This window comes from Mobula hypostoma, chromosome 9 (assembly GCF_963921235.1).
Source record: "Mobula hypostoma chromosome 9, sMobHyp1.1, whole genome shotgun sequence".
NCBI classification, from domain to species: Eukaryota; Metazoa; Chordata; class Chondrichthyes; order Myliobatiformes; family Myliobatidae; genus Mobula; species Mobula hypostoma.
The window spans coordinates 85911399-85937884 of record NC_086105.1 but is presented as its reverse complement, the minus strand read 5'-3'; the positions used below and the strand labels follow the sequence as shown (position 1 = coordinate 85937884).

Below are 26486 nucleotides of genomic sequence, written 5' to 3'. Positions count from 1 at the left end.
TTGCCAGTCTATCTTAGCTAATTCATGTCTCATACCTTCAAAGTTACCCTTCTTTTTAAAGCCTCGACAATTTTTGCAGCAGTGCCCCACAAGGTCCGAGGGAACACCATATCAGGCCCTGGGGATTTATTCACCCTAATTTGCTTCAAGGTAGCAAGCCATTTACCGTCCATGACCTCAGTGTGGTTTTGACTCATCTCTCGACTCTGTGTCCATCTCCAAGTAAATACAAATGGAAAACATCCATTTAAAATGTCCCCCATATCTTTCGGCTCCACGCATAAATTCTTCTAGAGGGCCAATTTTGACCCTTGTTCTTGCTCTTAGTACATATAGTACTGTGCAAAGGTCTTGGGCACATAGGGTGCCTAAGACTTTTCAACAGTACTGCATATGTCATTGTGGAGTGGAGAACAAGTTTGTAAATCTGGCTGGAGCAAAGGACGTTCGGAATGGCAAGGGCATAGTGCCGCAGGAGGGGTGTGGGATGACTGGCAGAGGAGGGGTACCAGGGGTGTGGGGTGGAGCGGGCGCATTCACATTCATCCCTGAGACACCAGGCAAGGTCATTTGATTCCAAATAATTGGTTTATTGATCATTATAGAACAGTACAGAGCAATACATAACATAACTATAGTACTGTGCAAAAGTCTTAGGCACCTAGCTATATAAATGTGCCTATGACTTTTGCACAGTACTGTATATCTGTAGAAATCTGTGGGATTCTCCTGCTAAAGCAACTCATGCCTTTTTCTAGCTTTCTGATTTCCCTGTTAGGTGTTCTGTTGCATTTCTAATAGCCTGAGTATCTTATTTGTTCCTTGCTGCCTATACCTGCTATGCACCTTATTCTTTTTCCTAACTCAAGCCTTAGTAGCTCCCTAAACCTATTAGCCTTTTATTCTGACAGGAACATACAAACTCTGCATTCTCAAATATTTCACTTTTGAAGGCCTCTCGCTTACTAAACACACCTTTGCCAGAAAGCCACTTCTTTGCCCATTCTCCCAATTTGTCTAAGTCCTTCTGTAGACTCCCTGTCCCTCCATCTACAGTATTTTTGTATAGTCTGCAAACTTGGCCACAAAGCCATCAATTCAATCATCCAAATCATTGACATATTACGTGAAAAGAAGTGATCCCAATGCCAACCCCTGCAGAATACCACCATTCACTGGCAGCCATTGTTTGACTCTTGCCAGTCAGTAAATTTTTTATCCATGCTAATAGCTTTCCTGTAATATCATTGGCTCTTGTTAAGCAGCCTCACCTGTGGCACTTTGTCAAAGGCCTTCTGAAAATCCATGTAAACAACTTCCACTGATTCTCCTTTTTCTATCATGCTTGTTATTTCTTTGAAGAATTCCAACAGGTTTGTCAGGCAAGATTTTTCAGGCAAGAAAACCATGCTGACTGGTCCAACCACAGAAGTCAGGCTAACTGGCCTATAATTTCCTTTCTTCTGCCTTCCACCCTTAAAGAGTGAAGTGATATTTGCAATTTTCCATTCCTCTGGAACCATTACAGAATCTAGTGATTTTTGAAAGATCATTACTAATACCTCCACAATCTCTTCAGCTACTCTTTCAGTACCCTGGGGTGTAGTCTATCTGGTTCAGGTGACTTAGCTACCTTCAGACCTTTCAGTTTCGCAAGCACCTTCTCCTTAGTAATAACAACTGCACTCATTTCTGGCCCGACACTCTTGAATTTCTGGCATATGTTGGTGTCTTCCACAATGAAGAATGACGTAAAATACTTTTTTGTGTCATCTGTCATTTCTTTGTCCGCCAATACACTCTGGCCTCTAATTTACTCTTTATATATATATATATATATATATACACACACACACTTTGGTATCCTCTTTTATATTATTGGCTAGCTTACCGTCATATATCACCTCTTTATGCTCTCTTTTTTGCTTTTATGCTGTCTCTCATCAACATGGTCATCCTTTACTCAGTCCACCCATATAGCCTCATTAGTCAAGCTCTCCAGTCTGTCATGTCTGAGTACTATTGTGACCTTTTCCCTGACTCATAATGCCAACGCTTCCCCTTTAATTCCTCCCACTCTGTCATGTCTCAAACAACAGAACCCTAGAATATAGAGCTGCCAGTCCTACCTCTCCTTCAACCAAGTTTCACCAATGGCTAGTTTCATAATTCCAATTGTTGATTTACACTCTGAGTTCTTGCTTTGAAATATATGCAGCTCAGGACATTAGTTGCACCATGCTCAACCTTTTGATTCCTGACTTTGAGGTCTTGAGAAGGAGAAGCTAAAGTCAGATGTATCAGTATTACAGTGGAATACAGAGGCATGAGAGAGGAGTTGGCCAGAATTGATTGGAAAAGAACACTGGCTGGGATGACGGCAGAGCAGCAATGGCTGGAATTTCTGGAAGCAATTCGGAAGGCATAGGATATATACATCCCAAAGAGTAAGAATTATTCTAAAGGAAAGATGACAATCACCATGGTTAACAAGAAAAGTCAAAGCCAACATAAAAGCCATATAATACGGCAAAGATTAGTGGGAAATCTTAACTAGAGAGAAGGTTCCTGGGGAACTGAAAGGTCTGATGGTTGATACGTCACCTGGACCACATGGGGTACACCCCAGAGTTCCGAAAGAGGTGGTTGAAAAGATTGTGGAGGCATTTATAATGAACTATCAAGAATCACTAGATTCTGGAATGGTTCAGAAAGACTGGAAAATTGCATATGTCACTCCACTCTTCTAGAAGGGAGAGAGGCAGAACAAAGGAAACTATAGGCCAGTTAGTCTGACCTTAGTGTTGGGGAAAGTTTCGGAGTCGATTATTCAAGATGAGGTCTCAGGGTATTTGGAGGCACATGATAAAATAGGCCATGGTTTCCTCAAGGGAAAATCTTGCCTGACAGATCTGTTGGAATTCTTTGAAGAAGTAATAAGCAGGATAGACAAAGGAGAATCGGTTGATGTTGTGTACTTGGATTTTCAGAAGGCCTTTGACAAGGTGCCATATAGAAGGCTGCTTAACAAGCTATGAGCCCATGGTATTACAGGAAAGATTCTAGCATGAATAAAGCAACAGCTGATTGGCAGGAAGCAAAGAGTGAGAATAAAGAGAGCCTTTTCTGACTGGCTGCCAGTGACTAATGGTGTTCCACAGGGGTCTATGTTAGGACAAATTCTTGTTACGTTAAATCTCAATGGTTTGGATGATGGAATTGATGGTTTTGTTGCAAAGTTTGCAGATGATATAAAGATAACTGGAGGGGCAGGTGGTTTTGAGGAAGTAGAGAGGCTACAGAAGGACTTAGACAGATTAGGAAAATGGGTAAAGAAATGGCAGATGGAATACAGGATCAAGAAATGTATGGTCATGCACTTTGGTAGAAGAAATTAAAGGGTTGACTTTTCTAAATGGAGAGAAAATACAAAAAACTGAGGTGCAAAGGGACTTGGGAGTCCTTGTGCAAGATTCCCTAAAGGTTAATTTGCTGGTTGAGTCTGTGGTGAGGAAGGTAAATGCAATGTTAGCATTCATTTCAAGAGGGCTAGAATATAAAAGCAAGGATGTAATGTTGAAATTTTATAAAACACTGGTAAGGCTTCATTTGGAGTATTGTGAGCAGTTTTGGGCCCCTTAGAAAGGATGCGCTGAGACTGGAGAGGGTTCAAAGGAAGTTCACAAAAATGATTCCAGGATTGAACGGCTTATCATGTGAAGAGTGTCTGATGGCTCTTGCCCTGTATTCACTGGAATTTAGAAGAATGAGGGGTGACCACATTGAAACCTATCGAATGTTGAAAGGCCATGATAGAATGGATGCGGAGAAGATGTTTGCTGTGGTGGGAGAGTCTAAGACCAGAGGACAGCCTCAGAATAGAGGGCTGTCCTTTTAGAACACAGATGAGGTGGAATTTCTGTAGCCAGAGGGTGGTGAATCTATGGAATTCTTTGCCACAGGCAGCTGTGGAGGCCAAGTCTTTATGCATATTTAAGGTAGAGGTTGATAGATTCTTGATTGGTCAGGGCATGAAGGGATATGGGGAGAAGACAGGAGATTTGGGCCGAGAGGAAAATTGGATCAGCCAGGATAAAATGGCAGAGCAGACTGGATGGGCCAAGTGGCCTAATCCTGCTCCTAAATCTTACGGTCTTAACAACATCTTTTCCCGCAACCACTCCACTATCTGCTCTGGCACTATGGTTCCCATCTACCTGCAACTCTAGTTTAAACCCCCTGGAAGAGCACTAGCAAACCTTCCTGCAAGGATATTAGTCCCCTTCCAGTTGAGCTGCAAACCGTTCTGTCTGTACAGGTCCCACCTTCCCTAGAAGAGAGCCCAATGAAACAAAAATCTGAAGCTCTCCCTCCTGCACCATCTCCTTAGCCACTTATTAAACTCTTATTTCTGGCCTCATTAGCACATGGCACGGCAGAAATACTGAGGTCACAACCCTAGGGGTCCTGTCCTTTAACCTCATCACCCTTCCTACCGATGTTATTTGTACCAATGTTTTCCACAACCTCTGGTTTTACCTCACACCTGTCAACTTGTACTCCTTCCTTCCTCCCTCCCACCCTTCTTATTTTGGCGTTTCCCCCTTTCCTTTTCAGTTCTGATGAAGGGTCTCAACTGAAACCATTGTCTGTTTTTCCCCTCTATAGATGCTGTCAGATTTGTTGAATTCCTCCACCATTTTATGTGTGTTATTCCATTAATCAACTGTCAGTCAATTGCTTGTCATTCACGTATCATTCAGCTTTTCATCACTCACCCACAACACAACCGCTCCATCACTCCCTGTCAGTTGTCTCTATCACCCAATACTTTGTAACTGTCCCATTATACACCCTACTCTACCACTCACTTATTGTTTACCCTTTTTCCTCACTCAGCTGTCTGTCATGGCTCCATTATTCATCTCTTGCATGTTCTTCTTCACTAATCTCTACCACTCTCTTCTACCCATTCATCATTACCCTTCCCTGCTTGTGGTACCAAGGTCTAACACTGTCATACTTTGGCTGTACTCTGTGCCATATTTGCTCCAACTTGCCTATTCGTGCTGTCGAGTAGATCTAAGTAGACTATGATAAGACCATATGTGTGTTTCTCCAATGCTGACTGGTGTGGGACTTTGCTTCTGCAGATATCCCCTGTCTATGCTGAGATAGAGGCTCGTGGAGTGACCAATTACTCCGGGAAACTGATGCAGCCATCCATATCCAGAACTTCTCCAGTGACTGAACAGCTGAGTCATTCAGGTAGTGTCGCGGTTACTTGAAAACAAACCAAAACTGCCAAGGGACTAAACTAGGGTACTTCCAAATAACAAATTTCCAAATCGAAAAAGGTATGTTTGATCCTTTATTACAAAACTAGCAAACGTGAATGATCTTATAGTCATAAGAAACTAATGAAACTAAATTAATGATGTAACGGTCTAATTTGCGGTCTAATGGCAATATTAGCATTCTAGTAGCATAACTAAGCGTTCTAATAGACATCCAATTAGTGATCTAGTTAGCGTTCCAATAACGTCCAAATTAGCAGTCAACAAAAAAATATCATTCCCCCAACTCACTCTCCACTAAACAACTAACAAAACGAGAATACGTAACTAGACTCATTTGTTACCATACCCTAATCCACGTTTCAGATAACCATACTATACCCGCCCCAAACTACAATAAAGACAGAAAATAGATACATGGCTCCTTCAGGTAGAATGATATCTCTTAGTTTTTTCCAGGCTGAACGGCAATATGTCACGCTATCTACAACTGGCTGGGAACATTGCTACTTTGTATTAGAAGATAAATACATTTCAACAACACCTTTCAGAGACTTAATTCTTTCCAAGGTATTTGGAACCCATGAGGTACTTTTACATAGAAACATAGAAACATAGAAAATAGGTGCAGGAGTAGGCCATTCGGCCCTTCGAGCCTGCACCGCCATTCAGTATGATCATGGCTGATCATCCAACTCAGAACCCTGTATCAGCCTTCCCTCCATACTCCCTGATCCCTTTAGCCACAAGGGCCATATCTAACTCCCTCTTAAATATAGCCAATGAACTGGCCTCAACTGTTTCCTGTGGCAGAGAATTCCACAGATTCACCACTCTGTGTGAAGAAGTTTTTCCTCATCTCGGTCCTAACAGGCTTCCCCTTTATCCTCAAACTGTGACCCCTCGTTTTGGACTTCCCCAACATCGGGAACAATCTTCCTGCATCTAGCCTGTCCAATCTCTTTAGGATTTTATACGTTTCAATCAGATCCCCCCTCAATCTTCTAAATTCCAACGAGTATAAGCCTAGTTCATCCAGTCTTTCATCATATGAAAGTCCTGCCATCCCAGGAATCAATCTGGTGAACCTCCTTTGTACTCCCTCTATGGCAAGGATGTCTTTCTTCAGATTAGGGGACAAAACTGCACACAATACTCCAGGTGTGGTCTCACCAAGGCTTTGTACAACTGCAGTAGTACCTCCCTGCTCCTGTACTCGAATCCTCTTGCTATAAATGCCAGCATACCATTCGCCTTTTTCACCGCCTGCTGTACCTGCATGCCCACTTTCAATGACGGTGTATAATGACACTCAGGTCTCGTTGCACCTCCCCTTTTCCTAATCGGCCAGCATTCAGATAATAATCTGTTTTCCAGTTTTTGCCACCAAAGTGGATAACTTCACATTTATCCACATTAAGTTGCATTTGCCATGAATTTGCCCACTCACCTAACCTATCCAAGTCACCCTGCATCCTCTTAGCATCCTCCTCACAGCTAACACTGCCGCCCAGCTTCGTGTCCTCCTCAAACTTGGAGATGCTGCATTTAATTCCCTCATCCAAGTCATTAATATATATTGTAAACAACTGGGGTCCCAGCACTAAGCCTTGCGATACCCCACTAGTCACTGCCTGCCACTCTGAAAAGGTCCCGTTTATTCCCACTCTTTGCTTCCTGTCTGCCAACCAATTCTCTATCCACATCTATACCTTACCCCCAATACTGTGTGCTTTAAGCTTGCACACTAATCTCCTGTGTGGGACCTTGTCAAAAGCCTTTTGAAAATCCAAATATACCACATCCACTGGTTCTCCTCTATCCACTCTGCTAGCTAGATACTCAAAAAATTCTATGAGATTCGTCAGACATGATTTTCCTTTCAAAAATCCATGCTGACTTTGTCCGAAGATTTCACCGCTTTCCAAATATGCTGTTATCACATCTTTGATAACTGACTCTAGCAGTTTCCCCACCACTGATGTTAGGCTAACTGGTCTATAATTCCTGGTTTCTCTCTCCCTTTTTTAAAAAGTGGGATTACATTAGCCACCCTCCAATCCTCAGGAACTAGTCCAGAATCTAAAGAGTTTTGAAAAATTATCACTAATGCATCCACTATTTCTTGGGCTACTTCCTTAAGCACTCTGGGATGCAGACCATCTGGCCCTGGGGATTTATCCGCCTTTAATCCCTTCAATTTACCTAATACCACTTCCCTACTAACATGTATTTCCCTCAGTTCCTCCATCTCACTAGATCCTCTGTCCCCTACTATTTCCGGAAGATTATTTATGTCCTCCTTAGTGAAGACAGAACCAAAGTAATTATTCAAATGGTCTGCCATGTCCTTGCTCCCCATAATCAATTCACCTTTTTCTGTCTGTAGGGGACCTACATTTGTCTTAACTAATCTTTTTCTTTTCACATATCTATAAAAGCTTTTACAGTCAGTTTTTATGTTCCCTGCCAGTTTTCTCTCATAATCTTTTTTCCCCTTCCTAATTAAGCCCTTTGTCCTCCTCTGCTGAACTTTGAATTTCTCCCAATCCTCAGGTGTGCCACTTTTTCTGGCTAATTTATATGCTTCTTCTTTGGAATTGATACTATCCCTAATTTCCCTTGTCAGCCACGGGTGCACTACCTTCCTTGATTTATTCTTTTGCCAAACTGGGATGAACAATTGTTGTAGTTCATCCATGCAATCTTTAAATGCTTGCCATTGCATATCCACCGTCAACCCTTTAAGTATCATCATGATGAAATAACACAGACAATAATGTGGTGATTACCAGATGCTCCATTTCCACTAAGTTGATTGGCCAGGACATTGGCAACAACTTCCCTGTTCTTGGATGAAATATAGGATCTTTTATAACAACTAAAAAAAACATGAGGGGTCTAAGTGTAAGCTCTAGTCTGTAGGGTGGTAATTTGGGCAGTACATAACATCCTTTCAGAACTCTACTCATGAGTGAATCTTGATTTTTTTTGTTCAAGTCTTAACAGTGGGGACTGCATATACACTTTTGACTTGAACTACCTGTGGTCTGGTTTTACACACACATTCACACTCACACGCACACTCACACTCACACACACTCTCACTCTAACACGCCCTCACACTCCCATGTGCCCTCACACTCTCTCTCACTCTCTCTCTCTCTCCCTCTCACTCTCCCTCTCACACTCTCTCACACTCGCCAGGTCTTGCCCGCTTGTGTCTGCAGTTCCTTCAATAGAGTATGGTGCATAGATCACAGCCTCACTCCTCAGTGCCATATGGCCAGAAACAGTACCACTCATATCCAATGGTGATATTGCTATGTTGACGTTCATTGTACCATGAAAATGGACTGTATGGAAGGAAGTGATGAGTCTGTGATGGACTGAGCTGTGTTTACCAATCACACTCTTAACTAGCTCTTGCTTATTCATTAACCCTAGCACCATCTTCTGACTGCCTAATTGTGTTTTACAGCCAGGGCAGTAAATACAGTGGCTACTGAGGAGGCAACACTTTCCCCTAACTCAGGTGCTCTGGTTAGTAAAACCTCTCCGACTGCTGTCATTATGTTAGGATATCATAAAGCAACACAGAAGCAGGCTGTTTGATCTATCAATGCCATGTACAGGGATCATGGCTGACACAAAACAGTGGTAATGCTAAATGGGGAATTTACTTATTGAATCTTACTACTAAAAATCTCTGAAAGGATTTCTGAATGAACCATTCTGTTTTTGTTTCAGAAAACCAAAGGTTAGGGGTGAGACAGACTGAGCCCCTTCCCGTACAGTCCTGTCGCTGTCAACCCCCCAATGAACCTTTGCCAACTAATTCAGATTCCCACCCATATGGCAGCCCCAGCCTCTCATCACAAAATGTAGAGAGCAGTCCCCCGAACCGCAAGAAGAAACTCTTCACCTTCTCTCGGCCACCCCGCAGCCGTGATACAGACCGTTTTCTGGATGCTTTGAGTGAGCAGCTGGGTCAGAAAATAACTGCGATGGATGAGTTCATGAACCCTGAGAATGATTATGAAGAAGTACGTTTTTAAAAAATATAAAAGTTGAACTCTTAACAGTTGGATGTGTTCAGATATAGCGTGAATGGATTTTCATTCATTAGAGCCAAATCTACCCCAGGAATGAAATAACTGCATTTTAGGAGGTGGGTGGTCTTTGGGGAGACAACAGTAGGAAGGAAATGAAGGGATAAGGATTTGTGGATGGGACGGAGATGAAGGGTTGAGAATTTGTGGATGGGAAAGAAATGTGGGGATGAGGATTTGTGGATGGGAAGGAGATGTGGGGATGAGGATTTGTGGATGGGAAGGAAATGTGGGGATGAGGATTTGTGGATGGGAAGGAAATGTGGGGATGAGGATTTGTGGATGGGAAGGAAATGTGGGGATCAGGATTTGTGAATGGGAAGGAAATGTGGGGATCAGGATTTGTGGATGGGAAGGAAATGTGGGGATGAGGGTTTGTGGATGGGAAGGAAATGTGGGGATGAGGATTTGTGGATGGGACGGAAATGTGGGGATGAGGATTTGTGGATGGGAAAGAAATGTGGGGATAAGGATTTGTGAATGGGAAGGAGATGTGGGGATGAGGATTTGTGAATGGGAAGGAGATGTGGGGATGAGGATTTGTGGATGGGAAGGAGATGTGGGGATGAGGATTTGTGGATGGGAAGGAGATGTGGCGATGAGGATTTGTGGATGGGAAGGAAATGTGGGGATGAGGATTTGTGGATGGGACGGAAATGTGGGGATGAGGATTTGTGGATGGGAAAGAAATGTGGGGATAAGGATTTGTGAATGGGAAGGAGATGTGGGGATGAGGATTTGTGAATGGGAAGGAGATGTGGGGATGAGGATTTGTGGATGGGAAGGAGATGTGGGGATGAGGATTTGTGGATGGGAAGGAGATGTGGCGATGAGGATTTGTGGATGGGAAGGAAATGTGGGGATCGGGATTTGTGGATGGGAAGGAGATGTAAGCATAAGGATTTGTGGATGGGAAGGAGGTGAAGGGAAAGAAGATGCAAGGATGTGGATTTGTATTGGGATGGGGATCAGTTGATTAGAAGCAGATTGGGAATGGGTATTTGTGATGGGAAGGAAATTTGTGATTGGGGAATTGTGGATGTGAAGGAGATAGGAGCATGCAGATTTATGTTGGGATGGATGTGGACATTTTCAGATTTAAGATTTTTATATTCTATTGTTTTTTTATCACCTGTTCCTTTTCCGTTTTGTTGTGTGAGGGGAGCAGGTCTGGGGGTTTATGTTCTGTTAACTTTTTTTGTATGGGGGAAGGGTTGTTTGGGAGTTGATGTTGTTGTTCCATTTTGTACAAAGGGAAGAGTTTTGGGTGTTGATGATCGGGATGTTGATCTTTTTTGTGTGGGGGGTGATTTTGATGTTTGTCTCTTAACGACTTTCAGGTTCCTTCTTTGTTTCGTGGCTACCTGGAGAAGACAAATTTCAGAGTTGTATATGGACGCATGCTTTGTAGTAAATGAACATTTGAACCTTTTATTTGAAACTTTGAAGTATGGGGATTTGTGGATGGAGTAGGGATTTGTAGATTGGAAGCAGATGTGGAAATGGACTTTGAAGTTTTTTCTTCATGTTCTGTCTGCTCCTTTGTCCCATAGATGACATTTCATGATGAGCAGGAAATCTATGGTACAAATGACCCAAGCAGTCCCAGTGAATACGTCAGCAGCAGCGAAGATGGAAGCTCCTTGACCTATTCTTCATGTTCTGATCCTATCCCTCCTCCTCCTCAAAGCCCCCCACCCCCTCCACCCACACAATTCAATGATCCAAAACCTATCACTTTAGTCTCAGAATTAAAAAGGGCTATCCCACCTCCTCCCCCACCTCCACTGCCTCCACCCCCTTACATTTCTGGCCAGTACCAGTCCAAGCCCCTTCCTCCCCCTCCTCCACCACCTCCCCTGCCTGCTTCTTCGGGCCCCCCTCTGCTGCACCGTGGCTTCCACCGGAGAAGTGAATCCAGTCATATGAGTGTGAAGAGGCTGCGATGGGAACAAGTGGAGAATTCAGAGGGAACTATTTGGGGTCAGGTACGTAAAGCAACATTTGGCCACTCGTTTTTCCTATTCTGCCATGTTTAATCTTCCATTGAGAGCATACTCACCAACTGCATCTCAGTGTGGTATGGCAATTGTCCCGTATTGGACCGCAAAGCACTTCAGCGTGTGGTGAAAACTGCCCAGCGGATTATTGGCACCCAATTGTCCACCATTGAGAACATCTACCATAAACGCTGCCTGGGCAGGGCAAAAAGCATTATCAAGGATGCATCTCACCCTAACCATGGACTTTTTACTCTCCTTCCATCTGGTAGGTGCCTGTGACCCTGCTGAACCTCACATCACAGCGCTAAGCAGTATTGCACCCATATTGGATTGTCTCAGTACTTTTACATTTGTGTGCTGTAGCACTTTTTATTCACAGTTATTTTGTAAATAACACTATTCTTTGCATTTCTGGTCAGATACTAACTGCATTTCATTGGCTTTGTATCTGCACTCGGCACAATGACAATAAAGTTGAAACTAATCTAATCAAACATTGAGCAGTAGAATAGGTAATCATAGGAGGGGTTGTGAATTTGGAAAGTGAGAGAATGTTGGGGCAGTTACCAGAAGGAAGTGCAGGAATTATTGGCTATTTTCAGTGTTTGCTGTTAGTGTCCTGAGTTCTCGCTATGTTATCTATATGGAAACACAGCACTCTAACAGGCTTGCTCACTGGCTTTTATTATGAGAGGGTGCACTGGGATCCCAAAACTGTGGATAAAGCAAGGATGCTATATCATACCTCAAAGATATTAACCCATCTAATTATCAGCTGTCTCTAGTCAATATCCACAAATCATTTTTATTTGTACTCAGTTTGGAGAAGACTCAGATTATGACAAGCTGAGTGATATGGTGAAGTACTTGGATCTGGAGCTGCATTTTGGGACCCAGAAACCAAACAGTAAGTGTCAATCTGGCTTTTCCTACGCAGTTACAGAATGTCTGTCAGATTGTAATGTGCATGGTATATACTCCAGTCTGTATGCATGCTCAAGTCCATGCGTGTTAATGAATTTTCAGTGTATTTTAATCACTATATGTCAATGCATTGCATTTTAATTACTTCCTTTCCAAAAGTTGGTCCATGTGGATACTTTCGGCTTAGGCACATGGAGTTTGCATTATCATTGTGCCTCATATAGAGTCAGTTACAATTTCTTGTTCTTCTGTCATATTCTTTATAGAAGCAAGTTTTGTACCTGAAACATTTAAGAAGAAAGATGTAGTGGAAGTATTGTCCCGAAAAAAGGCCTACAACACATGTGAGTGCTGTTCTGTATTACATGGTGGGCACAGGAAGCCTTGTTTTAAATATAAATTCACCTGATACTTCCCTTTGGGTAAAACATCATACCCTCCCTCCCATGAAATGATGCATTTCCTGAATCTGACTCCTAGTGCTGAATTTGAAAAGTGGTCAGTGAGGGTTAGAAATTTGGCCAGTAATAAGTCCAAAATCCCAGGCCCACATTCTTTTTGCTTCCTAAACTCTGAAGAGGATGGAACCTAGAAGAGTAGAGAACTGGAGTCTGAGGATAGGCTGGCATAGTGGTACAGCAGGTAGAGCTGTTGCCTCATAGTTCCAGAGACCCAGAGACAGACATACTGAGAGTGAATCTGGGGTATTGGGAGTTATATATGGAAGGAGGGAGAAACTGGTGCTGAGAATGATTAGGGTTTGAGTGAATTGAAAGAGAAAGTGGACAGTGCAGGGAAAGAAATATTTCGGATCTCCTTGCATAAGAAGATCTGGGCACAAACAGATTGAAAAATTCTGACATGGTATTGGGAAGGAACACAGAACGACTGCATAGTGACACAACTAGTAGAGCCACTGCCTTGCACTGACAGGGACCTCCGTTCAATCCTGACCTCTGCTGCTATCTGACTTGAATTTCCATGCTTTCCCTGTGACTGGGTAGGCTTCCTCTGGTGCTCCAGATTCCTCCCATATCCCATAGGATTGCTCGTTGGTAGGTCAATTGGCCATGGAATTGTCCCCAGAATGTGGTAGAATGGCATTTGATGACAATATGGGAAAATTAAGAATGGGATTAATGTAGGACTTGAGTATAATGGGTGGCTGATGACTAGCATGGACTTGATGGGCTGAAAGGTCTGTTTCTATGTTGTATCTCTAAGAGCGAATTGCAAGCATTGCAGTCTCCAGTAGGTAGTTGTTAGTTTTTATTCAGTCATTTTCAACTTTGACTCATTAAATCTTGTATTGACTAATTGTTCTGTGCTTCCATTTCTAATAGCAATTCTCATTGCCCACCTGAAGCTCTCAGCTCTAGAGCTCCGCCAGATCCTCATGACAATGGAAAATGATCGTCTGGAGCCATCCCACATTAAACAGTTGCTGCTCTATGCCCCTGATGAGGAAGAGTTGAAGAACTTCAGTCAGCATTCAGATGATCCTAGTAAATTAAGTGAGCCAGACCAGTTTGCTTTGGAGGTAGGTCTTGGAGAAACTTTGTTCTACTTCTATGATCCTCTGCAGTCCGTCCTTTGCTTTAGAGCTGAGAGAAGACATAGAAAGTGTTGTGTATGTGGACATTTACACAATATCATTAATAAAAACGCTAGAGACTGGATCTAAGTTAACAGGGGTTTTTACTTATGGAACCAGAACTGAACACATATATACAGATCAATACACACCTAATAGTGCATGCTCAATAACGTGTTACTACGACATAAAATAGTCCCATATTATACAGTAGGCTATATGGTATACTCCTCCCCTTTTATTTTAAAAGTGTATTAACTGTTTTTTTTAGGGGCACTACGCTAAACAAATACTGTATGTGTACCCTTAATATACAAACGCCCACTAACTGTTTAATTAGTAACTTAATAATATGAAATTATAACAAAGTAACATAATAATAATTATAACTCAAGTCTCTGGGGGGGGGTCTTCTTTGCCCCTCTGGGTAACGTCTGTCAATAAACGTTTGTTTTAATACAGATTTCCATATAAAAGTCATGACAAGTGAACCTCTGAGCATAGGGCGTTTTCATGGTCTGCTTCAAAGATGACTTGCCACCAACAAAGAAGTAGTTGGTGAACTGCTGCCTCTGCTAGTTATTCAAAAGTCGGGGCAATCCAATGACTCACAGAAAGATCAGTACTTTACCAGTAATCTTTCACCATTTAATTTCATAGTTGGTCAAAATCCTGTTGTTTGTTCCATTATTCTTAGCTGCTGTTAAAGTACAGTTTTGCTGATATTAAGGATTACCTGCATTGCTATCAGTCTGGCTCTAGAGGGAGAATTCCTTCAGATACACATTCAGCACAAGTGTGAAAATACAACAATAGAAACCTTACAGTTTCTTGCCAGAATTCGCTTCTGTTTTGATGTTGTTTCCCAACTTCTTTGTTCAAAACAAGACACATTGGCTGAGGATTCAAAATATTTACGTGCCAAAGAAACTTTCCTGCAAAGGATTAAGTGTATGATTCTCAAAGGAGGAAATGATTGGTTCAAGATTTACCTTGTGTGAAAGCTGTTCTGTTTGAATGGAATTGATTTTGTCCTCTGTTAGGTTTACCTTCTCCCCCAGCAACCTGGTTTTCATTTATTTCACCACCCTCAGCAATTTCTCCCTGAGGCTGGTCGCTCTATTGTGGGTGGTGACCATAGCGACGACGAACAAAGTAAGGTGGGTAACGTTGTCTTCTGTAAGGAGGGCGATGTTGCTGATTTTGATAATCTTGGTTTTCTCCATTTGTTGCTGTCTCTGCTCCATCTCCTTTCTCTCCATCTTCAATGTTCCGTTGGTAATTACGTGGTGGACCTCGCCGGCGAGGGTTGTAGCGACGATAACGATTTCTGTCCGCGGCATATTGGCTTCCTTGGGCTGGAAGTCCTCTGGGACCAGTTACGTTTGCTGTTTCTGCACCCTTTTTGCCTTCCACTACGTCGAACTCCAACACCATATCCAACACTGCGTAGGTATTTCTGTGGGTTATTTGTTTTTATGACAGTCTGATGTACAAACACATCTTCCTTTGTATCATTCTTGTTGATGAATCCATATCCATTTCATACATGGAATCACTTTACTGTTCCAAGAACCTTTGTTGCGATGACTTTCTTCTCCCCGGGGGATTTGAGTTTGTCTGGCTGTTGCTGCTTTTCGGATTACTGCTCCGCCTCAGCCTCGCTCATGATGTTGACAGGCTACGTGAGGTGGTTGCGGCTCGGGCCGGTCTGAGGTGGGGGCTCCTGCGCTCTCTCTGCTTCTTTCTTCTCTCTAATATAATTTCTTCCCACTTTTTCTGTGTCCCTTGCATCCTCTGTATCTTCTATGCTGTGAAGTTGCAGACAAGACGAGTCACTGTCATCGGAGTCGTTTTCATCAGAACTGTCTTCTTTCATCTTGTGCACCTTGTTGTATTTTCCTTCCTGGGGTTTCTTGTTTCTCTGTATTTTTCCCTTTTTCTGCTGTTGACTAGCGTTGTATAGATACTTGTCAGTATGGCCCTCTTTGCCACAGTTCCTGCATTCTTTGTCTTTAAACCAACAGTCCTCAGGGTCATGTGACATGTTCCCACAAATGTTACTTTCCTCCATTTCTGCTCAGTGACATTTTATTCATAGCATATTCTGGAGATTTTTGTTGTATCTCTGAAGCACCTCGTGCGGCTGTTTCTAATGATATTGAGATGTTTAGCGCTTTCTCGAATGTAAGGTCGTTTTCACCCAGGAGCTTCTTCAGTGTGGTTTCACAGTGCATGCTACACACTAACCTGTCCCTCAATGCGTCTGATAGACCAGCTCCAAATTGACAATGTTCTGATAATTTGCGCAATTCAGCACAATATTCAGAAATGCTTTCATTTTTGTCCTGATTCCATTTATGGAATTTAAATCTTTCAGCAATGACCAATGGTTTGGGGTTTAAATGCTGTTGGAGAGTGTCTGCTATTTGCTTGAAAGTTTTGTCAACTGGCTTTTCAGGGTAGTAAGCTACAAGCTACGTAGTAGGCCATATGTTTCCGTGTCCATTACACTAAGTAAGACGCTGGCTTTCTTTTCTGCATTAGCATCACAATATAACTCTATTCTTTCAATATAAGTTGCCCAGTCTTCAATGCCACTATCAAATGCTGTAATGGTTCCAATTAACGCCATCCTTGTTGTGTTAGTTTACCCTTGTTATGTTAATTTAGCCCCGGTCTCTTGTTTTCTTTTTGACTCACGTGACCTTTTTTTGGCAAGCATCGTGCGCGTACTCTGGCTAGATGCGTCTGTTGTTCCTTTTTTTTTATCTCCCTTCTGAGGCAGGCAGACCCTCAGCCCTGGGGTTCAGCACCGGCTGTGGTCTCGCCTGGATGCGCCGCGGTTCCGACTGTGTCTTTTAGTCTCCCGACATTCCCGACTCCGGCTGAACTCCCGCTTCCTTTCAGACTCACTCTGCTTCTTCTGAGTGCCGTTATCAATTAAAACAGTGTTCCGATACGATGCAGGTTCATTAACCTCGTCGCCAATTTGTTACGTATGTGGCCATTTACACAACAATATCATTAATAAAAACGCTAGAGACTGGATCTAACACATATATACAGATCAATTCGCGCCTAATAGTGCATGCTCAATAACGTGTTACTATGACATAAAATAGTCCCATATTATACAGTAGGCTATATGGTACAGAAAATATTTCCCCTGCTGCAGGAAGATCAGAATAAGAAAGTTTAGTCATCAAATTAGAACAATGATGTTGGAGAGTGATGTGAAGAAGTGGGTTGTGAAAACCCGTCATTCTCTTATCTGGCATACCTTTTGAGATTGTTTTTTAAAATTATTTTCTCATGTATAGGATATATTTATTTCTGATAAGGTCAATATTTATTTCCATTTTTAATTGCTCTTGAGATGGAGATGATGCATCTTCTTGAACTTATGCTGTGACATACTACCCTGCTGATGGTGGGAATGCATGTTTATGAAAGTAGATGAGGTGCCAATTAAATGTTTTGTTTTAACTATGTTGTGGGAGTATATTCATCAGAAGAGCAGTAATAGCTCAAATCATTTGCTGATTCCCGCATTTTCAAGGGCAACTTCAAATATTTTTTTAAATTTTGAGATGTGGCATTTTGGGCCAGAAGGACCTGTTCAGCTCTACACCACCCAGTAACCCACTGATTTAATTCTAGCCTAATGACAGGACAACTTACAATGCTCAGTTAACCACTAACTAGTACATCTTTGGACTGTGGTGGGAAACACAACAGTCACAGAGAGAATGTACAGACTCCTTACAAACAGCGGTGGGGACTGCTGGCTCTGTAATCGTGTTGCACTAACCATGCCACCCCAATTTGTTAATTGTTCTGAACAATTAAAAAATTGAATAAGTTGTTAGACTCCCTCCTGTTGGAGTTGATCCTTGCTTGGTATGTACTGTATTTCCCATTTAAGATGATCATGGATTCATAGTGTTTCATAACATGGTAACAGGCCTTTCAGTCCATCTGGCCCATCCCAATCAAGGAGCCTACCTTAACTAATTTCATATGCTTGTAGTTGGCCCATATCCTTCTAAGCATTTCTTATTATGAATCTCTTACAACATCGTAGTTATACCAACTTTTTTTTAATATAAACTTCCCTACCACCAATGTTCAGTTCACTGGATTGTAATTACCCACCTTATCCTTGCTGTCCTTCTTAAAGAAATGCCAAATTTGCTGTTGCTTAATGAGTTTCTCCAGCATTTTGGGTGTGTGACTTAGCCACACACACAAAATGCTGGAGAAACTCATTAAGTCATCTAGCATCTATGAAAGTCAATGTTTCGGGCTAGATCCTTCATTAGGAAAGGAAGGAAGGAGCACCAGATACAGTAGATAATCCTGACAGACCTGCAGGAAATGGTTGCCTCACCAGGAAGGATTACTTGGAACCCTGAAAGGTAGTATGGGAGGAAGTGTAGAGGCAGGTGTAGCAGGGCAAATGGAAGGGGATGGTGGTGGAAGGGAACTGGCCAGGTCTATTGTCCAGAAAGATCTTCAAGGCCTTCCTGATGGGGAATGGAATTAGACATGCACAGTGAAAATAAGGCAATCAGGGCCAGGAAACTGAAAGAGATTGAAGTGATGGAAAGCATCACAGATACAGGTAGGAAGAGACTGAATCAAGAGGGGAGGACAAAATGGAGTCGCAGTAGGAGAATTGTCCTCCTAATTAATTTTTAAGTACTCTTCCTGTACTCTCCTATTGTATTTGTTTTATATATGCCATCTGTGCCTTTCTTTTATCAGACTCCTGATAACCCTTGATTCCAGGGTTTTCTGGAGCCACTGTCCTTACCTTCCATCCTCACAGGAACATTTTGGTCCTAAACTTTTTTTATATATTTAAAAAAAACTTTCAGATTCCCCCTTGAGTAACTGTTCCCAGATTGTTTTTGCCAGGTCCAGTCTTATGCAGCACCTGCAGAATCTCTTGTGTTTATGATATTAAAGTTGGTCTTCCTCCAATCCAGCACAATAATTGCTGAACCATCCTTATTCTTTTCCATAGCTACCTTGAAACTTAGAGTAGTAATCACTCTCCCCAAAGTACTCATCCAACAGACACTTCAACTATTTTCCTGGCTTAATTCCCTATGATCAGGTCCAGTACTGCTCTATCTCTAGTTAAACTATTAACATACTGACTTAGTGTTCTCCTAGATTTACTTTAAAAAATACTACCCTCTGTATTAATTATCCAGTTAATATTGGGGAGGCTGAATCCCCTGACCACAGAGCCTCTAACACCTCTCTGAATTACCTGCATACCTATTTTCCTAGCTCCCACTGACTGCTGGGTGGCCCAGAACATACCCAACAACAAAGTGATCATTCTTTTCTGGAGTCATCCTGTTCTCACCCTCACTGTTGTGTGTCAGAGGCAGCATTCAAATGATTGCTACCCTCGAGGTCCTGCTTTTTAGCATCCTACACAACACTTCCTGTAAATTTTTTTAACATCTGCACAGATAAACCATTGCTCTGAGCAGTAAATTTTACATGGCCAGAAAACTGCACAGTACTTTAAATATTTTTTTTGTAATATGCATACTATGAATATTTAGAATGAAAATTGAAAAAATACATACTTTTGAATTTATTTATTGAGGGGTATAATGAAATAGAGAACAAAGAAAATCTTTCATGTTAACTTTTTCTCATCTCTTTATTACAAATCCGTTGTCTATAAACACTGTCTAGATAAATTTAACATCCAGTTGAAAGATACATCTTAATCCTCATTTGATAATCCACTTCTAGTCTGTTCTGGATTTACATTTGATTGAATTCATAAGACTGAATCCACGTTTGCAATCATTAGAAGCTTAAAATGTTCCAACAATGTCAACAAATTGACAGTTCTTCAAATTATTCATTTCTAAGTACGCAGTTCAACATATCAGTGAACGTCTTAATTGAACCGGACTTAACTTTCTCCAAAATGACAAATTTGAAATCACAGTATTGCTGCGATATTTGAGGCAAAACTTTCGTTGTAGTTTGTAAAAGTAGCAACATTCTCTTTTCCAAGTTCAAAAATGGTTACATTTGTAATAACACGGCCAAAACCTTGCCATTCTCTTATCTCATTGTGAGGAAATCTATTATCCAAGTGAATGAATTGAATGATAGGCGCAATATCAACATTAGAACTTATAGATACAAGCAGATCTTTCACTGTGTCACTCCAATAAGCAGTTGTTACGATTTGTAACAGTGTTGTAATTTGAAACACTGATAATATAAATGTTGAAGCTCTAAAATATTTCAAAGTTTGTGGTATATTTATTATTTTAAAATTTTATGGATTATATTCATTAACACAATTATAGAGTATTTCACAATTATGTTAACACATTTCAAAATTATATTAGTATAATTTCAAAATTAACATTGTCAAAGAAAATTCTAACTGTGTGGCAACAAAGGCTATGTGTGCAAAAGCATTACAGTTACTGCACCCCCACAGCTTAGAAGGACAGTGTGCTAGCTCCCTATATTCTCTTTGGGACAGCATCCCTTTTACTACCTATGTTGTTGGTAGCAATATGTACCACAACTTCTTGCTGCTCACCCTCCCCTTTAGAATGCTGTGGACCAAATCCAAGACATCCCAGACCCTGGCACCTGGGAGGCAGCATACCATCCAGGTGTCTCTTTCATATCCACAGAACCTCCTGTCTGCTAACTGTTGAATCCCATACCACCACTGTACCTTTTCTTCCCCCACCCCTTCCCTTCTGAGCCACACAGTACCAGACACCTGATTGCAGTGACTTTCCCCTGGTAAGTCAACACCCCCTTCCACCAACAGAATGTAAGGTGGTATACTTGTTATTGAGGGGGAATGGTAGTGCAGTGGTTCTCTGCACTGCCTGCATATTCCCTTAAACTCTCCAGACAGTCACCCAGTCACCTGCCTCTTGCAACTTAGGGGTGACTGCCTGGCTGTAGATTTTATCTAGCTCTTCCTCATTCTCCCACAGGTCATCAAGCTGCAGCTCTAGTCCTTTAACGCTGTTTGTAAGGAGCAGCAGCTGGATGCAAGTCTGATAAAGTTATCAGGGAGATAATGTTGTGCTTAAAAATTTTTATTCTAACCTGTATCAATCTGAGCAATGTAATGACAGACAATCTAGGATTGGGTCCTAGGATGGCTTCAGGACAGGACGTGGCTGGGGTCTAGAGGCCTGAGCTTGGAGACAAGACAAGGCTCGGACTCCGAAACGGAGACTGGACAAGGACCCAGAACCTGGGTCTTGCCTCAGGCTCGGACCCCAGAACCAGGCAAGGATATGGCATGGCTTGGGGCTTGGGGTTTTGAGCTTGGCTTGGGATCCTCGAGGCTTGGGGTCTTTGGTCTAGAGCTTGGCTTGGGATCTTGGGTCTGGAGCTTGGCTTGGGATCATAGAAACCATAGAAACTACAGCACAGAAACAGGCCTTTTGGCCCTTCTTGGCTGTGCCGAACCATTTTCTGCCTAGTCCCACTGACCTGCACACGGACCATATCCCTCCATACACCTCCCATCCATGTATCTGTCCAATTTATTCTTAAATGTTAAAAAAGAACCTGCATTTACCACCTCGTCTGGCAGCTCATTCTATACTCCCACCATCCTGTGTGAAGAAGCCCCCACTACTGTTCCCTTTAAACTTTTCCCCCCTCACCCTAAACCCATGTCCTCTGGTTTTTTTCTCCCCTTGCCTCAGTGGAAAAAGCCTGCTTGCATTCACTATCTATACCCATCATAATTTTATATACCTCTATCAAATCTCCCCTCACTCTTCTACACTCCAGGGAATAAAGTCCCAACCTATTCAACCTTTCTCTGTAACTGAGTTTCTCAAGACCCGGCAACATCCTTGTAAACCTTCTCTGCACTCTTTCAACCTTATTTATATCCTTCCTGTAATTTGGTGACCAAAACTGTACACAATACTCCAGATTCGGCCTCACCAATGCCTTATACAACCTCATCATAACATTCCAGCTCTTATACTCAATACTTTGATTAATACAGGCCAATGTACCAAAAGCTCTCTTTACGACCCTGTCTACCTGTGATGCCACTTTTAGGGAATTTTGTATCTGTATTCCCAGATCCCTCTGTTCCACTGCACTCCTCAGTGCCTTACCATTAACCCTGTACATTCTACGTTGGGTTGTCCTTCCAACGTGCAATACCTCACACTTATCAGTATTAAACTCTATCTGCCATTTTTCAGCCCATTTTTCCAGCTGGTCCAAGTCCCTCTGCAGGCTCTGAAAACCTTCCTCACTGTCTACTACACCTCCAATCTTTGTATCATCAGCAAATTTGCTGATCAAATTTACCACATTATTATCCAGATCATTGATATAGATGACAAATAACAATGGACCCAGCACTGATCCCTGTGGCACACCACTAGTCACAGGCCTCCACTCAGAAGCAATTCTCTACCACCACTCTCTGGCTTCTTCCATCGAGCCAATGTCTAATCCAATTTACCACCTCTCCATGTATACTGTTACGAGAATACACATAAAATTAAGATGTTTGCCGGCCTGGGCTAGCATCAGTGGCATCAGCAGTTGGTCTGCCACCTGCCCTCGGGAAGGAGAGATAAGGAACAATGGAGCAGCGTCTGGAGATGTGTAATGAAGGGACGTGGGAGAGAGAGAGCTGTCTGGAGCGGCTCCCCCCTTTGAACCCTGAACTGTTTGAAGTGATGGACAGGCGATACCCCAGCAGGGGGATAAAAAGGGACAGGTTCGCTAAGACAGACACACACGCCACCCGAGGTAACGAGACCCTGGAAGCGGTGCGCCTCTCACGAGTGGGTGAGAAGTATCAGACAACACCCGGGGTGGAAAGGTACGATCAGCGGGAACCCGGTGTGTGTCCGCCCTTGCCTGGGTGCCGGGTTCACTGCAGAGGATCGACCGCATCTGGAGGAGGGGTCACAGTCGGTGACCTCAGGTGACATCACCAAGGACCCACCCAAAAGTTGCTTGTGAGCCATCTCGCTGGTCTGTGAGTGAAGCTGTGCTGAATGATCAGTTGTTCCTGTTCTCTGTCTCTCTTCCCCCCCCAACCTTGTCCATCGCCATGGCAACGATTACTGTGAACTGAACTACTAACTGGACTGAACTTTGAGTCATTTTGAAATTTGGTCATTTACCCCTAGACAACGATAGAGCTTGATTGATGCTGTTATCTTAATTCTGTGCACATGTGTGGTTATCATTGTTGAAATGTTGCATTTAGTATCCTTTCGATTACTGTTTTGCTTGTTTCTTTAATAAAACTTTCTTAGTTCTAGTACTCCAGACTCCAACTGAGTGATCCATTTCTGCTGGTTTGGCAACCCAGTTACGGGGTACGTAACAATACCTAGCGACCGAATTTTCCTAACTAACCTCCCATGCAGGACCTTGTCAAAGGCCTTACTGAAGTCCATGTAGACAATATCCACTGCCTTCCCTTCGTCCACTTTCCTGGTAACCTCCTCAAAAAACTCCAATAGATTGGTCAAACATGACCTACCACGCACAAAGCCATGTTGACTCTCCCTAATAAGTCCCAGTCTATCCAAATGCTTGTAGATTCTGTCTCTTAGTACTCCCTCCAATAACTTACCTACTACCGACATTAAACTTACTGGCCTATAATTTCCCGGATTACTTTTTGATCCTTTTTTTAAACAACGGAACAACATGAGCCACTCTCCAATCCTCCTGCACCTCACCTGTAGACAGCGACATTTTAAACATTTCAGCCAGGGCCCCAGCAATTTCAACACTAGTCTCCTTCAAGGTCCGAGGGAACACCCTGTCAGGTCCCGGGGATTTAGCCACTTTAATTTTCCTCAAGACAGCAAGGACCTCTTCCTTTTTGATCTGTACAGTTTCCATGATCTCACTCCTCGAGGCTTGGGGTCTTGGGTCTGGAGCTTGGCTTGGGATCCTCGAGGCTGGGGTTCTACGAGCTTGGCTTGGGATCCTCGAGGCTGGGGTTCTACGAGCTTGGCTTGGGATCCTCGAGGCTGGGGTTCTACGAGCTTGGCTTGGGATCCTCGAGGCTGGGGTTCTACGAGCTTGGCTTGGGATCCTCGAGGCTGGGGTTCTACGAGCTTGGCTTGGGTTCTAGGAGCTTGGCTGCAGGATCTTTGTGTTGAAATGCAGAGGCTGATAACTCAGGCTAGAGCTGAGAGAGACTGGAAACTGAACATCTACATAGAGCCAGGACTTATCATAAGACAAGCTGGGACTCAACTTCTCCACATCAGGGTGGGACAGGTCCATCTGTTGGGTAATGGCAGGACAGCCAGTCTTGCCCAACTGAGGCAAAAACAAGACATGTCCCCCCACAGGGCAACAGCAAGACAGCCTGACTTACCCCACAGAGGCAAGGACAAGAAGAGCCAAACACCAAAGAACAACAGACAGTTCCATCTCTGCTCCAGGGTAGCTCCAAGTCTCAGTTCAGCCAGCAACCTCAGCCTGCTACAGAAACAGCCAGATCCCTAGCTAGCTCAGAGTGGCTGGCAGCCACTTAGCTGGCCCAGGAAACAGCCAAATCCATACTGCAAAGACTACCCCAACAAGTAGCAACAAGGCTCCATGAAGCCATGGTCCTCCAACCAGGCCTAGAGATCACAAATGGTTTCACTAGCCTTCCATCAGCAGGTTGCTCCAAGGGGGACTGACAAGATAAACCAGCAGCCCCCACTCAATCCCAAGGCTACTTATATTGCAAGCCCAAAGATGGGAATCAGGTGCCTTTGATTTAGTCAAACAAGGGACAGCTGGAAGACCCGGAGTCCTGAGCCCATGGACTGGCCCGTGAACCGGAATGTGGAATTCACAGACCGGACCACGACAGATAGAGTATGGAGTAGACCCTTCCGGATCTACAATCCCTGACAATCCTGATTTAATCCTAACCTAATCATGGGAAAATTTTCCTATCCAGTAAGCCTTTGGACTGTGGGAGGAAACTGGAGCACCCAGGGAAAACCCGTGGGAATTACGGAGGATGCCGGAATTGAACTCCAAACTGTGACACCCTGAACTGTAATAGTGTTGTGCTAACTGCTACTTTATTGTGCGCTGCCTTTGCCAATTGCTTAATAAGTCACGCTGACTGAAGCCTGCTTTAGATGGGCCAAATGGACTGATTCTGTGCTGTAGTGCTCTATGTCTCTATGACTCCAACAGTCTCTTTACTGGTTATCCTCCTTGCCAGTCATCCTCCTCGCCCATCCGGCTACTCAGCAGTCACCCACCTCACCAAAGCCCACACTCTGAGACTATTGTGCTCATAGATTCACTTCAATAGACCAGGCATAAAAGGGTACTGTTCGTATGTGAGCAAATAGGGTTAATGTAGATGGGCAATAAGTCTGGCATGGAAGTATCAGGCCATAGAGCCTGTTCCTTTGCTGTACAACTCTGTGGCATTGTGTAAAGCCACCCAAGGTGTGGAAAAGGGATTATATTGCAGATTAACCATGATGTAACTGGGCAATACAATTTGAATTTGAATGAGCTACACATGTTCTATATAGTAAACGTTGAAGCTCTCTGGTCTGATGTTCTGTCGTCAGCAAATTCATGGTCCAACATGTTTTAAATCTGTGGTACAGATCTTTTCTAATTAGCTAATATAAAATTAGATCTAAAATGCATCAAGATCTGTATTAGTCTGAAACTAATGAATCTACCAGTGCAATTTTTGCAATCTCAGCTGAAAGCATTTACAATTTATGGCAATTTTGGTCTATAGACAGTGCTTGGAACCCTTGTGTAATCCAGAAAGTATACAAAGAAATAGTTCTACTCACAGGAAGATAATTGGGGGTGATTTCTGTGGTCCAGATTTTTTTAATGGTCTGACCCCAGTTAAATTCCAGAGGTACTGTAAATCTGACTCCTAACACTTCTGATAATCTTTGCTGCCATCTCATTGACAATAGCACATTACTTTTTGTTTAGTTATTTGCTGTAGTAAGGCATGATTACCTCTCCCTGTAATTATTACTTTCTTTACTTTCCTTACTTTAAACAGCACCACATTTAATGGAAAGAATTGTTGCAAAACATTTCACTGTAGGTGATAAATAGCGTATTTGAGAAGGTAAATTTTAAGCAGGCTCTTTAAAAAAAAGTGAGGAGAGAGGGATGGCATCACAGGGTTTCATCTTGGAAAATTAGTACCCTACAAATTCACCGTGTATCCTCAGGTATCAGCAACTATTGGCAAGGAGAGGAAAATGTGTGTACCTGCTTCATACCTTTGACCAAAAGATGTAGACATTCATGAAAAGCCTTTCTTTCTGTATTCTTGAATGTGTAGATGTTGTCAGTGAAGGAGTACAAAATCAGACTGAGAAGCTTGCATTTCAAGATCACATTACAGGAAAAGACAGAGGAGATTAAGGCTGGGCTGCAGTGTATCTACAAGGCCTCTGTGGAACTGAAAAGTGGCAAGAAACTTGCAAAAATTCTGGAGGTAAGAAATGAATTCTGGCAGATAAATAGGCTG

General features: G+C 42.8%; 1 protein-coding gene and 1 pseudogene across 1 annotated transcript in view; one reads left to right on the top strand and one right to left on the bottom strand.

Moving 5' to 3' along the window:
- The window catches only part of LOC134351294 (delphilin-like), a 431912-nt gene that overhangs the window by 368142 nt on the left and 37284 nt on the right, over positions 1-26486 (top strand). The window contains exons 12-18 of the mRNA XM_063057357.1: positions 5154-5268; positions 9048-9343; positions 10963-11397; positions 12232-12319; positions 12603-12680; positions 13680-13876; positions 26298-26453. Of these exons, the coding sequence (XP_062913427.1) occupies positions 5154-5268; positions 9048-9343; positions 10963-11397; positions 12232-12319; positions 12603-12680; positions 13680-13876; positions 26298-26453 (1365 nt within the window). The remainder of the gene's footprint in view (positions 1-5153; positions 5269-9047; positions 9344-10962; positions 11398-12231; positions 12320-12602; positions 12681-13679; positions 13877-26297; positions 26454-26486) is intronic.
- Positions 14052-16911, bottom strand: LOC134351292 (Y-box-binding protein 1-like; annotated as a pseudogene).